General features: G+C 45.8%; 1 protein-coding gene across 1 annotated transcript in view; it reads right to left on the reverse strand.

The window, feature by feature from the left end:
* MAP1B (microtubule associated protein 1B) overlaps positions 1-15,942 on the reverse strand; it is a 102,074-nt gene extending 86,132 nt beyond the window's left edge. Inside the window, 2 exon segments of the mRNA XM_040451086.1 lie at positions 7,017-7,118; positions 15,595-15,942. Of these exon segments, the coding sequence (XP_040307020.1) occupies positions 7,017-7,118; positions 15,595-15,778 (286 nt within the window). The 5' untranslated portion in view covers positions 15,779-15,942.
* Positions 15,943-16,583: the final 641 nt, after the last annotated feature.

Here is a 16,583-nt window from a genome sequence, read left to right on the forward strand (position 1 = left end):
TTATACTTGATTCCTCATCTCCCACCATTATTTCCAGCATACGTCCGTATTGGCTGAACAAAATGCCCCAGAGAGAAAATGCAAAATCAGGCAATCAAAAGTAAAGGGACTGGAGTTGCTTGGTGGTTTGAGGACACTGCTGCTTTAAAAACAACAACAACTACAAAAACAACAACAACAAAAAATCAACAACAATAATAAAACTCTGCTAGCAAAAACCACGGGCTTTCTTTGCTCACTGGAAATGCAGACAAAAGCGCTGACGTTCAGCGTTAGATGCTGTCCTTGGTTGGCAATGGTAACAGCTGCTCTGAAATCCACTTAGTTGGATTTAATGGCGGGTTATTGACATTCCCCAAAATGGCTACTGGGCCCAGGCAGCCAATTTTCTGCCACCTTCCTGCCTATGCATATCTGTGTTGAGTGGTTTCACAGTGCCCATTAGAAACCGCTTCAAAACCATTACAGTCGGCAGAGTAAAACATCCCTTTTACTCTAAAAAAAAAAAGTGAGATGAATAGGTATTTCCAGGGTGGTCTGAATGAGCCATCATTAAGAACCCTGAGGAATAAAGGCACATGAACACGGCAATCAAACACCATTTTACTCCTCTCTGTTGGCCACACTTCCACCAGAAAAAAATCACACTAGCGTGTGAGGATATGCAGACATAAAGCATCCCCAAATTGCAAAGTTGAGCCAAATACACACCTTGCAGGAGTTACCTTGTGTTGCATACACTACAAAACTCTGGTTCTTCACAGAAAGTTTGACCCTTTCACTGTTTCAAATAAATGCAGGTGGGGGTGACCAGGCAATTTGATGCTCCACGCTCTGGGCGCTCTGGGCTACGTGTGAATGGGAGCAGTGGAGCGGGAGCTGGCAGCAGGAGGAGCTGCCAATTCCCCACCAACCACAACGGGGTGGGAAGGCCAAGGGCAGGGGGCAAGTGGGAGAAAGCCCAGTGGTTTGCATTAAAATGGGAGTTCCCTTCCCAGGCACCACACATTGACCTCAATGGATGTTAAACAGAGGTCTGGTTGCTTCAACAAAATAAGACTCTCTGTGGTTTTCTTCTCATACCACAGTTCGTCCCATAACCTTGGATGATGGTACCATGAGAAAAGACAAGCCCTGCAGGCATGTGGGCAAGTGCCTGTACCTATGCGTGTGCAATGTGAAAGAGAGAGAAAAGGAAGATGAAGAATTTGCTTTCCCTCTGAAAACACAGGTTCCCTGAGGGTTAAGTCAGCCTCTTGAATACAACTAAATACGTATATCTGTGTGCTTTATTGTTTAAAGGTTGGGAGCTGGGCTGAAAACCCATTCATTACTCATTGTCATAGAGCAGTTGACGCATTCTAGGCACATACAATTAAGCTATAATTCTGTACAACGACAGACTAAACATACAAGTCTAGACTGAGTAAGAAGGCAACTAAAAATATTCTCAGACCTGTTCTAAGAGCATTTTAGCATTTTCTTATCATTCTCCTGGCAAATATTGTTAAAACCCTGCCTCATTAATGTCAAAGGGAGTAGAGGATTTGCATGACTTAAATTCAAAAGGCTTGCTTTTAATTCTCCATCAGAAACCAATCTAGAGGGCAGATATTTTTAGCAGTCACGCAGCACAAATCTAAGGATGCTCAGCCACGGTTTGTCTTCCAGAGAGAAGGTTCTTAAGCAGAACCACCCAAACACACCTGCATGAAGATCTTTGGGATCTTGGGATCTAGGAATTATAAAACTACTGACAAAACATAAATATGCCAAGGTCTGGCTACGTATCCAATTGACTAAGAATATAAACCACCAGAAATCTCAGCTTCTTAAAACTGGCAAAGGCTATGGTCACTTGTTGATTGGAGAGGGTAGGAGAGAGAACCAAGTAGTAGAATGGAGGGGAAGGAGTTACCAACAGATGGGTTATCACAGTGAGAAAGCACACTAGTGTCCCCACCCACATCAGCCTCTTGGCATTGACACCAAGACCCTTTAACAAATGGTCCCCAGTGCTGCCCAAAGGTTCTGTGATGCCAGCACCTTCACGGATTGCCTCCCTTTTGCTCTCGTGCTCAAAGGACCTTCCTAAACTCAGTCCTACAATGTTACTGCCCCTGACCCATAACCAGCAGTTATGTGTCTTCTGCCAAGTCTAAGGCAATTGTTTCTGTGAGAAACATCTTTGATAAAAATTTTAATATTATTACAAAAAGGAGCCGCTATCTCGGGCCAGTTTTTCCCACAGATAATAATAATCAGCAAATACACAACGCAAATAGACTTTCAACAAAAGAGACAATGTTAACACTCGTTTACATTTTACCATGTGACAAGCACTGTTTCAAGATCTTTACACGCATTAACTCATTTGATCCTCGTGAAGATTCTAGGAGGTAGAAGTGACTGTCCCTGTTTTACAGACATTTAAACTAAGGCTTAGAATGATTAAATAACTTGCCCAAGATCCTACAGCAAATAAATGTCAGAGCTAGGATCAAAACTCGGGTAGGTTAGGGGCTCCTGGGTGGCTCAGTCAGTTAAGTGTCGAACCCTTAGTTTCGGCTCAGATCATTATCTCACAGTTCTCGTGAGTTTAAGCCCTGCATCAGGCTCTGCACTGACAGTACGGAGCCTGCTTGGGATTCTCTCTCTCCCCCTCTCCACCCCTCCCCTGCTCACGCATCATGCATTCTCTCTCTCGCTCTCAAAATGAATAAATAAACTTAAAAAAAAATTCAGGTAGGTTAACTCCAGGATCTCTACTCTTAATCATTATGCTATGTTACTGGTATGAATTTTGGTTATCAAGTTTTTAAAATTATTTTAACAGGCAGATCAGAGTGGCAAATGATGGGGGAAAAATTGAAATTAATTTTCAGTCTGGTGTCCCTTGCCCTGGGATGAAGTACTTTTTTTTTTTAAGTTTTTTATTTTTATTTTTATTTATTTTGAGAGAAAGATAGAGCCAAGTGGAAGAGGGGCAGAAAGAAAGGAAGACAGAAACCCAAGCAGGCTATGCACTGTCGCTGTCGTAGGCTTGAACTCGACAACTGTGAAATCGTGACCTGAGCCAAAATGAAAGAGTTGGATGCTTAACTGAGTGAGTCCCCCAGGCACCCTTCGTTTGCCGTTTTAAAATGATGTCTTTCTAACACAGATAATTATGAGGCACTTCTTGTAACCCCTAGGAGATATCCTCCTCTGTTATTACAAGAGATCGAAAGTAACATTAGGCAGGGAAGCAAATAAGAATAGAGAGTGAAATAAATTCTATACAGCACGGTCGACCTAGCTACTCTTGTGGCGGGACTTACAAAAATGATTCTCACTCAACATGATCAAGGTACAAAACACATGCCATAATATGTAAATAAAATTTTTTTGATAGTATTTGAATTGATAAATATAAGGAAACAAGACATTTCCTCTATTTTGAAAAGACTCAGTTATTGGACTTGACTTGAGCAAAAGACTGGAGAGCATTCATGATGGACCACCTAACCTTTTCTCTCAAGATAACTAGTCTTGCTTGGCCCTAGCTTAGATGTGGCCAAGAATGGTCTTACAACAGGGTGAGGCAGCAGACCTGCCCAGGGCACACAGCAGAGGTTTACTGAATGTTCTTTTAGGCAAGTCAATGCTACAACACGTTCCAGAGGGTAAAAGATGATCCAGATGACCGATCATTCTGAGAATTAGTGTGTCAGAGTGGGGGAGAGCTTAGGGATCCCAGTACACAGCTTCAGGGATCCCAGGGAGCCACCAGTTCACCATTCGTACCACATGACCCCCACCTTGTACAGAGAAAGCACTCACATTTCAGATTCCTGCTCAAAGGGTATTTGTTCAAGATGACTAAATCTTTCAGACTGGTCTTGAATGAGACCTGCAGTCTTAGAGTTAGCCAAACTGAATCTCAAAATCATATTTAAAAACAAATACAAGGGTTAAACTAGTCCCAGAGAATAAACGAGGCTGTGCCACCTGCATGATCTGTTAGCTGCATTGGAGGCTATCACCAGTCTTTCATGAGTCCTCTCCAATCCTTAAGAACAACAACAGAGGCATAACATGACTGTAAAATAGGTAAGAGCAACCCTAGCTCCCAATCTATTTGTGTCAGGGAAGACAACGAACGTTCCACTGTAACGCTGCTAGCCTAAAAAAATACCAAACCAGGAGTGCCTGGGTGGTGGCTCAGCTGGTTAAGCGCCCGACTTTGGCTCAGGTCGTGATCTCAAGGTCCGTGGGTTCGAGCCCCGCATTGGGCTCTGTGCTGACAGCTCAGAGCCTGGAGCCTGCTTCGGATTCTGTGTCTCCTTCTCTCTCTCTGCCCCTCCCCCACTCGTGCTCTGTCTCTCTCTGTCTCTCTCTCAAGAATAAATTTAAAAAATAAATAAAATAAAAAACTGTTTGGAATTGGTGCAGCGCACTGGAGGTTATGCTAGTCCGCATGTGACTGCTGGATGCCTCCTCTCCCACAAGTAAAATAGTGACTATGTTGGTTTTGTTCATCAATGTGTTCATCCACCCTGACCCCAGAGTGCCTGGCACCTTGGAGGTGCTATTTAAGTACTTTGTAACCGACTGAATGGCTTTATTCTTTTAATGAACCCACGCTTCATCATGTGCCTTGACTCTAGGTTAACTTAGAATCTTGAAACTAAAGGAACAGGTTCAGCTGGCTCCATTTTAGGAGGCCTGAGGTACATATATTAGCTTCTACAGAATTTCAGGGAGTAGGGAAGAGACCACCAGACTGGGACCCACTTAAAACCAGACTTCAAATTTCCCCTCAAAGCTTTCCAGTTTGTTCAGGAAAAGCTAAGGGCTTCACTGGGTCTAAGCCAAGCATCATCCTGTGAGGTCTACTCACCCCAATTTGGCATCTGTGTCCTCTAACATAACGTCTCTTCTCTCTAAAACACACTTACCTGAAAATGAATCTGACATGTGCTTTCACGATCTATTATAGTCTTGGTTAAACACCTGCAAGCCACTCTGAATGCTCTCCACACAAGGGCAATACTCCAGTGGCTCTGTTCTAGATGTTCAGTCCTCAGCGGGGAGGCCCAGCCCTGCACCTTGCACTCTTAGGCTTAAAAGGGAAGGTCATAGTACCCACCCTTTCTGGAGTCAGCAAGAATGGGAGGATTGCTACGGGTCCAGAGGCCCATCTCTAAACAGAGTGTCTAGCGTAGCACTGATACAACGAGGTGGGTAACCAATCCCTACTTCAGGTATAGCAGGAAAAGGAGGGAGAACAGGGTATACTGGGCTAAAGTGGTGATTTGGAGAACCTGACCTTACTAGTCCACAAAACTAATCCTAGATCTTTGGTCCAAAAATGGTAAATTCCTCAGCGGTTCTTGTAGCCTTTCATTTTGCAATGCACAGCTGTCATTCCACAAAGTCAATCCAAGGATGAATGAACACAATGGCAATCACATGATTTGTTTACAAAAAAAAAAAAAAAAAAAAAGTGGCTTTACAAACAATCATATAAGAAAGCCAGAAAATCTACAGAGAAAAAACAAAAAGTTGCCTTTTACATTTTGAAACATACTTGTTGAAAAGGGTACTTCTCTTATTTTTATTTTTACGAGGTGTTTTTAAAAGTTACGGAGATGTGCAAGATACAAAAACACAACACAATAATGTAAGAAGGAACCATATACTATACCTTTACTTCAGCAAACCATGTGCTGTCTGATAGTCTCTGGATCATTCTCTGTTTTGATCTCAAAGCAAAGTTACTTAAAAGCTGATTTTTTCACATGGCTGTGCAGCAAGTTAGCTTTTAATGAACCCATTCCTGCTATGATTTTCTTAGCACATTGACTCAATTCCATGCTGGAAGCAACAATTCACTTGGACAACAGGAATGTATGGGATTTTATTCTAATCTCACACTCAAAGCGAAGAACTGGGATTGTCTCGTGGGCATGTTGCTGCAGCCAAGTGTGATTCATGGAATGATGACATTTTACAAGTGGTTTCAACTCTTGCCATGTCCAAGGCTAATGGCATATGATGTAATCAATGGGGGGGAAAAAGTATGAGCCCCATTCCCGATTTTATATCAATGCCAATAAAATTAGCAATCATCCAACAGAATCATGCAGATAGAAAAGAGTTTTCACCACTTTACATAAAACTTGAGTGATATCCAAGAAATAAAATGCAATACAGTTGTCTATGATGGATCAATGGCAGAGCTTTTGAGAAACACAGGTTTGGAGGTTCAGGGTCTTTATGGTCCAGCACCTCTGCTCATAATCCTCAAAGGTGACCAAGAGAGAGACCTACGGGTCACTCTCACAAGAGGAAGATAAAGTGGGCGAGTCTCACTATATCCCCAGGCTTAGAGGCATAGGTCAGAGTACATCCCTAGTGAGGCAGCTGGCTCTTGGTCGCCTTTCCACATATAAGAGATTTTTGTGTCCTTACCTTTACTCTGTAGAATTCTTTGCCATCTCTGAAAGAAAGGCTATTTTAACAGCAGTTTGTAATTTCAGACTCTTTTACCCGCACCAAGAAAAGTGAGTGATAATGGAATGATGAAATGATGAGGTATATTTCATTTTGAAATGGAGAGGTTTCCATTTTCTAGGGAGGGAAAGAGGTTGTGGCATGGGAAGGGAGGGGCATCCAATTTACAGTCATAGATTTATTTGAATAAAGTTAATATTTAAATAGTTTGCAATCCCCTGAAGTCAGAGTGCAATGGACTAGAAAAAGAATGTACCCCAGAACTTTAAAACTTTTCACTAAGAATCCGCCAAGTTGATAAACCACACAGTGATAACTCACAATTGATTTTCTTAAAATGTGCTTATGGCTAACCTCCTTGATAACAACAAATACAAAGAAATCTTTAGCAATAAGAACGTTTTTTTGATGCCCCAGGTAAAGCTTTCCGGTTGTCAGCGGATTCCCGGCCCCCCCCCCCCCCCCCCCCCACCCCAGGTCCTTTCAAAGTCTAGGCTAATACTGAACCAAAGCCTCACCTGGGACTTCAGGAGAGAATCTTGCAGAGTGTCGAGACACAAAAAGTTTCAGTTCTTGGTCCAGGTTGCATTCAATCAGGTTTGTGTCCCATGATCGGATTCCTAGGGAGGAAAAGGAAGAGAATTGACAGAGTTCCAGTTAGTCACTTCAGAGCGGTTTGGAAAACATCCCTGTGACATTTCTCAGGCTGTAAGGGCGGATGTGGAAACCTCTTTTCTCAAGAGCTTGCTGGCTAGCAGTGGATGCCCACAAAATGGGAGGGCCGGGGAGGTCTCTGTACCAGGCCACAAGAGAGGGGTGACTAGCAGTGTGGGTTGAACTTCTGCCCCTCATAAAACGTAAATGCAGCTTTTCTGGGAGGGTAAAGAAAACAGTTATTAGGAAAATGACAGGCTTTACTCTAGGGGGGGAATGAATAGAAAGGACAGGGAGATGGGAAGTTCTGTTGCAGTTAAGAGGCTGGGAGGGGCGCCTGGGTGGCGCAGTCGGTTAAGCGTCCGACTTCAGCCAGGTCACGATCTCGCGGTCCCTGAGTTCGAGCCCCGCGTCGGGCTCTGGGCTGATGGCTCAGAGCCTGGAGCCTGTTTCCGATTCTGTGTCTCCCTCTCTCTCTGCCCCTCCCCCGTTCATGCTCTGTCTCTCTCTGTCCCAAAAATAAATAAACGTTGAAGAAAAAAATTAAAAAAAAAAAAAAAAAAAAAGAGGCCAGGAGATAACCTCTACCTCTCCCATGGTCCCCTTGTAGGTGGCAAGAAAATGTAGAACGAGGGTAGGAAAGCGAGCATTCAAGTCCAGGCCTTTGGTTTTCAAATGGTACTTTCTGCAGTGTGCGTGTGCATTCTGTGTGCACGTATGGTTTCTTTTCTTTACCCACCTCATTTTGACCTGGGTTTCCCAACTCCTACAGATCAATCCAAAGCTTGTGTGACCTTTCATAAGAAGACTGGATCTCAATCTTAAGGACTTCACCTATCTGTCCCCTCCGCCATTTATTCTACCGGACAAGCTTAGCGGGGTAGTTCTTTCTTTCACAATTGTTAGTTGTACTGAATTTTCCTACCCCGAGGCAAAAACAAAAGGGGGGGGGACAACATTTTATTCTTTAGAAAAATTCTACAGAGTCGGGGGCCACAAACTGTCTATTCCATTCACTAGGCTGATGGCTGGGGTAAAAGGAACTTGGACAGACTATCTCCTTCATCCCCTCTCTTCCTGTCCTTCCAAAGGGGATGACCAGAGGGGGGATGCAGAGGACACGGAAGAAGGGAGAACTGGGGAGCAAGCCAGGGAAAACTGGGAAGCCACAGAACTCTGGAATGTGTTTGTTTGTTTTTCTGTATTTTTATACTTTCCCAAATAGGTAGCTCATGGTGGAGCCATTATGGAACATCCATGATTGTACCCTTCCTGGAGCATCTTCAATTGCCAGGAACAACCCTCTGGGACAAGAGTCATTTACTGCATACCTACTAAGAGCAGGGACTTGACCCTCTAGGTAAAATACAGCAGAAGAACTATCTCTAAATAAACACGTCATTTAACCATTTTTTGCTGGTCATGAGTCATTCAAACAGACTTGGGGCAGTATGAACACGTGTAAATCCTTAATGCTTCTCTGTATTCAGCCCCATTTATATCTTGTTCAGTCTTCTTATCTTGCAAAGAAACAAAATATATGTGTGTATATACATGCATATACATGTGTACATATACATATGTATATGTCTTGTATATGTATAAATATATCACACAAAGATTCTGGAAACTCACTTAACTACATATTTAAACTATCTTCAGATTATACGCCAAACACCTTTCGACTCTGAGGAATATTTTCACAGATGGATGTCCCCTAAATAGAGGCAGACATTTATCATACAATAAATGGGATGAATTCAGGTGTGGAAGAGTTAACATTCCTAAAGAGAGGCTAAATTATAAGGGAGAATTTTATGGGTCTCCCTGGAAACATCAACAGCCTCAGCTTGCATTTGTGCTAATGGAGTATTTAAATTTTAACAAGAAAGGCATGTTGAGATTTTGCAGATCTTTTTAGTGCAGAAATGATAAATGGGTTCTTTTTGTTTCACAGAAAGCTTGACAGGTTGAGAGGCCTGAATTCATTAGAATATTTTACTTCAATGTATACACTACATACTCGGCTAGTATGAAAAACCGTCGAGCTCCTGTCTGAGCTGCTTAATTAGTAATTGTTAAGTGGGCTCTCTTTGCTCCAGGTCTGAGCTCCACTTTGTATCCTGGCTTGTCAAGCCGGGTCACTAAGTTAATAAGCAGACATATGTATTTAAATTAAACTCATACGATTTTTCGGCCTTTGTTCTATATTACGTCCAAATTGCTACATCACTTGAATGACTTCATCTAGGCAGACGTGCTCTTACATCGCTGTTTACCATTTTCCCTTCGGCTTCAATAAACTCGTCATGACACAAGCAATTAAATGTTTGCTTTGTACTTCATAAACTCCTAGCTGAATGATTTGTAATTTAGCAAGGGAAAAAGCACAAAACACACAAACCAGTTAGAAATTAATTTTTAAACTACACTAGGACACAGTTGATAAAAATAATAGTTTTCATTTTTATAATGCCAATGAAAGAAAAAAAATTAGGGTTCTCTTTTCAAGGGAGCGATTTCCAGCCAGCCAAATTATGCCTTAACAATGCATAAGTCACTACTGCCACTTATAAAATAACGACTACAATGGATTTGAAGGTTATTTTAATTGGAAAGGAAAATTTGGGAACAAGGCCACTTTCGATCCCAATTTTAGAAATAACATATTTTGTAATTACTTCGTACCTTCCACTGAATAATACTAGTAAAGAGAAACAGTATTTCTCAAAGAACTTTCATATTGCATTCAGTAGGTTTAAATATCTTCCCTCTGTGCATAAGAGGAAGCCAACAGTGGGCCCTCTAAAGTTCATAGGACAGAAAGACATCTTTGGCTCTTGCCACATTCTTCTGTCTCCAAATTCCTGGCTGGGGGCTAGTAGGGTGCTGATCAAGAGGTTCAGGAGAGGCTTTCAGAAGCAGGTCATCCTGGCCTCTCATGGATACCACAGAGGCCAAGATAAATTCCTAGCCTTTTTAAGAATTATCCCCCCAAATGCTCCAGGTCAAACTTCCTGAGCCTTTGCATCTCCAGTACTCTACGAAGACTGTGCCCTATGCTGGCTTCCCTAGGTTGGGCCAGAACAGAACAACTACCAAATGGAGGTCAACCTCCATTTATTAAACTTCTGGGCCCAGAGGACATCTGTCACCCCTGAGAAGTTGGCCTATGGCGAGGCATCCTAAGAACTCTCCCATCTTGGGGCGCCTGGGTGGCGCAGTCGGTTAAGCGTCCGACTTCAGCCAGGTCACGATCTCGCGGTCCGTGAGTTCGAGCCCCGCGTCGGGCTCTGGGCTGATGGCTCAGAGCCTGGACCCTGTTTCCGATTCTGTGTCTCCCTCTCTCTCTGCCCCTCGCCCGTTCATGCTCTGTCTCTCTCTGTCCCAAAAAAATAAATAAAAACGTTGAAAAAAAAGAACTCTCCCATCCAATCTGGGGCTGTTGCCCAGCCATGGAACAGGGCACCATCACTGTCGGCAGGCCAGTCCTCCAGCCAAGGTGACTGAGGGTAACAAAGGATCTTCCCATTTCAGTTCTGTGAATCCAGGGGAATGCAGTGCACAAAAGGGAGGCTAAAGTGCACATAAAATTTACAGATGGAAAAGGGAGAAATGAAAAGGTCATGTGTGTCGTGCTGGGGGTGGGCATGTGTTCATTACCGGACAAGACAGGATGAACAATAAGGAACCACTTTCCCTTACTTTATACAGGTTCTATCTTGCCAAGTTAGTAATCATGCAAGCATTTTACAACAACACTTAATAAAGCCAACAATTTTCAAAACGCACCTCTCACGTAAAGACGAAAATCTGTACTCCTAAAAGAGGCAATAAGTTGGAAAAATCCAACAAAATGACCATTCATTACATGTTGAAATAGCACATGAGTTCTGACAGTTATTTGGGCCTTTGAAAGTTGATTTTTTTCTATGAACTTTTTAGTTGATCGCTCTGGTCCAGAGGCTTGTATTTTTTTTTTTTTTTTTTTTTTTTTTGCTAGTACCTAAATGATTAACTTAACCGTAAGATTCTATTTGTAAAACTATGCTAAAAAGTGATCAGAGGGCAGATTTGAATCATAAACTAAAGAAACAGAATTTTTTTTTAAAAGAGCTAAAATCAAGGTTTATCTCTCAAAGAAGTTTTCCTATTTTTCCCCTTTTGACCAAACTTTCAATTGGCTTTTTTCTTTTTTTTTTTTTTCAGCCAACAACTTGATGTTCATAACATATATGTTATGTGTAATGCAGACAATACCTCTCATAGAGATCATTTCAAAGCACTGGGGATAAATCATTTTTAGGTCTTCTGATAGCATCCCACATTGGAAACAAATAAAAGAAGTGATTTATGACTATTATTGGTTTAAAAGTTAGAACTTACTTTAAAAAGTAAACCTTTAGAGAAGATTAAGCGTGAATCATCAATCTAATAACCTTAAGTTTGAGGACTGGCTTGGATTTCTGCATAGATCATAGAGCCCTTACTAGATAATACCAATGAAGCAGTACAAGCAGAAATCCATCTGCCTTTTGACTTTGAAAAGTATAAAGATGAACATAATAAATGTAACACTCTCCAACATTTCTTCTAACCTCCACCATGTGCTGGTTTTGCCCTGCTAAAATAAAATGAAAACTAAACCCCAAATGTTTCCTGGGTTCTCAGCCACCTTGAACTGAAAACAATCAATAAAGTAACATCACAAAGTTCCAATGTTATCAGCTAAACTTACGTCTAAAAACTCTGGAGAGTCAATGTCACACACGTCTACCTTTTTATAAAAATTCTTGCTGATTCCCAGTGCTAACTACAGGAAAGTTACACTCTTTCGCAGTAATTGAAAGCACCAAACTGACACTTCGTATTCCTTAGATGTCTTGATTCCCGTAAAGCAATAAAATGAAGCAGTGACAACTCCTTTCATAGGCTCTAGAATTCAGTTTGCAAGGCGTGGATGCATCATACTCTATGTTCTAATATACACTAGAGAAGTGAGGCTCTGTGAAAAATGGCGATGGCTATTAAGTCTAAGTTGGGGGCTAATGAGGAAGAGGGTCAAAGAGGTGCCCAGGAATGGCATCTGGTGGTAGCAACCGTGGTCAGGCATGAAGTGCTGCATAACTAACAAAATAAAGCTAGACCCATCCAAGTGTTTCAGACTTCAGAAGAAATAACCAAACCTTACATGGTACGTTTTGAATACAGTTGAGAAAATGAGGGACCATCTCTCATCCTTGGTTTCAAAAAGCATTTCCTAAGCAGTCACATCGGGATGTCTCAGGCCTGTCAATTTATTGCATTATCACCATCTTCCTACGGATCTATTTTCTAGGCTCCCCAAAGAACCCTCAGTCATCAGATGGCAAAATTCCAAGTCACCAGGGTCTCCCAACCCACAGAACATCAGTTAAGACGAAAGGGGAAATAGGACGCAAGCGTAACAAATGACGAACCGCATGCCCGGCCGGCACACAATCCAAGCGGAGCCCCCTGCAGCATCTCCATCGCGCTTCTCACAACCTGGCCCTGGCCCGCGGGCACCAGCGACAATAGCAGTGGTATCAGAGTGACCTCTGGAGGAGGCCCAGCTGGGATCCGCAGGCGGAGGCAGCAGCGTGTCAGGCACAGGGAAACAGAGCCAGCCTGCCCTGTTGCTAAGTCATCCCAGCCGGTCTGAAAAGCTAGGGGAGCAGTGTCACTTAGTACCACGAGGCCCTGTAGCTCAAGCTGCATCCGGGATCCCAGGACCCAGGAGAGCAATCTCCAGAGGAAAAGCAGCATCTGCTCCCACATGTGAGGAAATGGCTCTGCTCCCCCCCGACTTGATTGATTGTTAATGGGATCAATACAGCCATTTTGGAGTTTTGTGCAAAAACCTGACCAAATTAGGGAATTAAAAATCAGGAAGGCATGGTGATTGAGAAGGGAACATGAGGAGACTTCTGGGATGCCAGTAATGTCCATTTCTCCATCTAGATAACATGGGTGTGTTCATTTTGTGAAAATTCACTAGGCTCCTCATCTACGATCGGTGACTTTTCCTCTCTATTTTTATTTCAAATTTTTTTTTATTTTAATGTCAAAAAGACAAATCTGAACTTTATGACTGCATGCTAGTTGTATGAAAAGGGGTGAAGACAGAGAGCACTTCATGGCAGTACTTGGAGACATCAATTTTCTCCTCAAACAGAAGAGGACTGAATAAACCCCCTGAGGAATGGGTACTGAAAGGGTGACCAGCAGAATAACAAAGCAGGAAGATAACAGCGGTGGAAGGTGATTGCTAAAACACCTCGCTGCACGGGGCGCTGCCCACAAGTGGATGACTGTACAAAGACAAGCTGGGAAAACCCGTGTTTGATCTTCCTCTGATGTTATCCTGCCCTGCACTAACATCATGACAGGACCAGAACAACAGTAACGGTGCTGTGCTGGCACTTCTGTCACTTATGAATGATGTGACCTTGAGCGGGTCTTCTTATCCGTCCTGCCTCTCTGGGTCCCCATCTCTAAAATGGGGGTGACGGTGCCTCTCCTGGCACCACATCGGGAGGTTATGAAAATCTTACAGATAGCAAAGCCCCTCCTAATGTATTACGATTCCGCGGCAATGGTGTGGACAGTAATTGTTTTTAATCCAAAGTCATTGATTCATAGAGCAGCCACACCCAAAGTCGGTACGTAGGAAATTTCCAAGGAGAAAATGTGCAACCAAACTAAGATCAGATTAAAGGCCTCACGTTTGAAAATGAAGGGTTTTTGAGATGCTCAAAGAAGGCATTTCACTATTGAAATCTCTTCTTGAAATTTTTTTTCGAATAAAATAACACCACTGCATTCTGCTTTTTTTTTTTTTTTTTTTTTTTAAGCTGGAAGGAAAAAATCAGTGCTTTAAAGTTAAACAAAAGACCCAGGTCTGCAACTCCAGTCCCCACCCTGCAGCCTTTTGTTCTGGGGACAAGGGGCCGTTTCCAAATGCAGAGGCAGAAAACAAGCGTTAATTTTTTCATCGAAAATAAGGTCTTCCTTTCGTCTTTTATGGGGTGGGGGTGCGCCGGGAGCGGGGATCGAGGGCTGCGTGAACGCTCTTTGTCCGCCTCGGGCTGCCGTAGAGACCGCAGTGCGGACTGCACCACGCCCACCAGCCGGTGTCTCCAGGCAGAAACGCTTCAGCACCACCCCAAGAGAATAGAGCGCGGGCTGGGGCTGCGCAGGGACCTGGCGACCTCTGTCAGCGGCGAGGGGAGGTCCGGGACACTGGGGGGGGGAGGCAGAGACCAGAGCGCCCTGCTCGGGGAGGGGAGGGGGGGGGCTTCGAGCGCAACAAAGCCGGGCTGACGGAGAGGTGGGGGTGCGCAGCACCAAGCCCGAGGCCCCGGCAGAGCGCACACCAGGCGGACCGCGCCCGACGGGGGCGCCGCAGTGCGGGGGGCAGGTGCGGCGAGCGGATGGGGGCACTGCGGCAGCCCGGGTGGGGCTGGGGGGCGGGTCGGTCAGCGCGCCCGAGGCTGCGCCCGGCGGGCCCTCACGGCCCCGCCCAGGGTTCTAGGCGAACCGCTATTCGGCCTCTGCAGAGCGCGCTCCTAGTGCGCGCACCGAGCGAGGCGCTGGCCCTACCCGCTAACCACCCCCCCCCACCCCGCCTTCCCCCTGAGCCATCACTACCAAGGCTGAGACTTTTGAAAGAAGCCCCACCCCGCAACTTGGGGTCCCATTGTCCTTTCTGAAAGCTGCAACCAGGATCCCAGGGGCAGTAGCGAGGCGGGCGCCGTCTGGGAATCAAGCGCAGGAGGCAGGAGGTTCTCCTTCTCTGCGTCCCGGGTGAAGCGCGCGCGGGGGGGGGGGGGGGGGGGGGAGAAGCGGGCGTGGCCCCAGGACTAGCCTAGTCATTGCAAGGAAAGAACAAATCGGGAGGTTTTAAGCCAGAAAAGGCATTTTTCAGGGGCTGAGGTGGCTGTGGTGAAGATGATTCCCATGCGGGCCCTGGCACATGGTGCTTCAGCCTCGGGTCTGCCGGCAAGGGGAAGAGGGGACACTCAGCATTTTGCGGGGGACAGAGGAGGACTGAACGGGGTGTTTGCATCAACTCCCCACCGCCGTTTGCTCCCTACGGTTTGGGCTTTATTGTGGCCGCCGCTCCTCTGTCACCTGCATTTCATTTAGCTGGAGAGGCGGTGGCCAGCCAGTATCTGCAGACCCAGCCTGATGACATATCCCTCAAGGTTAGAAGAGACTCTCCCACTGGGTCTCAAATCTAATAATTCGCATTATTCTCCGAAATGAGCCCAGGAAAGAGTCTGGACCGAGTGCAGGAGGTAGCGGGGAGAGGTGTGGGTGCGGGGCGCGCCTAAAGAGGAGGGCAGCCGTCGCGCCCTGGGTGGGGTCGCGTTTGCCAGTCTCCTCGAGCGCGTCCCCTGGGGACGCAGGGCCTCTTACCGAGTTCGATGTTGCCGATGGCGCGCCGTAGGTGCTCTTCGGTCACGATTTCGCCGACGACCACCAGCAGGTAGAACTTGCTGTCGAGGAAGCGATGCGACAGGCTGGGCGAGGTGGATGCCGCCGGGTTGGCAATGCTGCCGGACGGCTCCGGCTCGGCGGCTTCCACCACCACGGTCGCCATCCTGCCGGCCCGCTATGCCTCGGCGAAGTGTCCCGCTCCCGCCGCTCCTCTCCTCTGCGGCAGGAGAAAGGATTATCTCCGAAGGTGCTGTCTCCGCTCCGCCCCCTGCGTACCCCTCCTCCTGGCGCTGCGCGCCGCCTCCCCCTCCGCCCTCTCCTAGAGAGCGCGGCGGAGAGGAGCGGGGAGTGTGAGAGGGCGGGGAGGCGGCGCCGCTTTTATATCGAGACTAGGCTCGGAGCCGGGAGGAGGAGGAAGAGGAGGAGGAAAGGACCACCCGGCACATCCTCACGCGGTGGCTGCCTCCGCTCTTCCAGCCGTTGGCCCAAGGCTGATGTCATCTGCAGCAAATCAACTCGCCCGCGGCCCGGAAGCTGGAGGGAAGAGGTGTGCGGACAATGGTCGGGGCAGGGCCGCAAGTCAAGGGCCTGGGGGGGGGGGCCCGAAGGGCCCCTGCTGCGGCCGTGAAGGGAGAAAACACCCCCCCTCTTACACCCCCCACACACCCATTGCCGCCTGCAGGCACCCACCCACCCCGCTTGGATTTCCATTTTCATCGTGGGGAGATTTACCTTGTGCGAGGTGCACAAGTCAGGCCTCTGACTAGTATCCCCGCCTGTGATGAAACCAGATTCTCAGGTGCTGTGATAGTACAGCGGGTGTAGTGCTGAGGGTACCCCGCCCAAGAAGATGGAACCTGTCTTTTCTTTGACCTTGTGGACTTGAGAAGACATAGTTACCAATATTTACCACCTTGACTTAATACATCAAAAATGCAAACTGATGCCTAATATTGTTCAGGCTTTGG

The sequence above is a fragment of the Herpailurus yagouaroundi genome, unplaced genomic scaffold (assembly GCF_014898765.1).
Source record: "Herpailurus yagouaroundi ecotype Mexico unplaced genomic scaffold, PumYag 29, whole genome shotgun sequence".
NCBI lineage: Eukaryota > Metazoa > Chordata > Mammalia > Carnivora > Felidae > Herpailurus > Herpailurus yagouaroundi.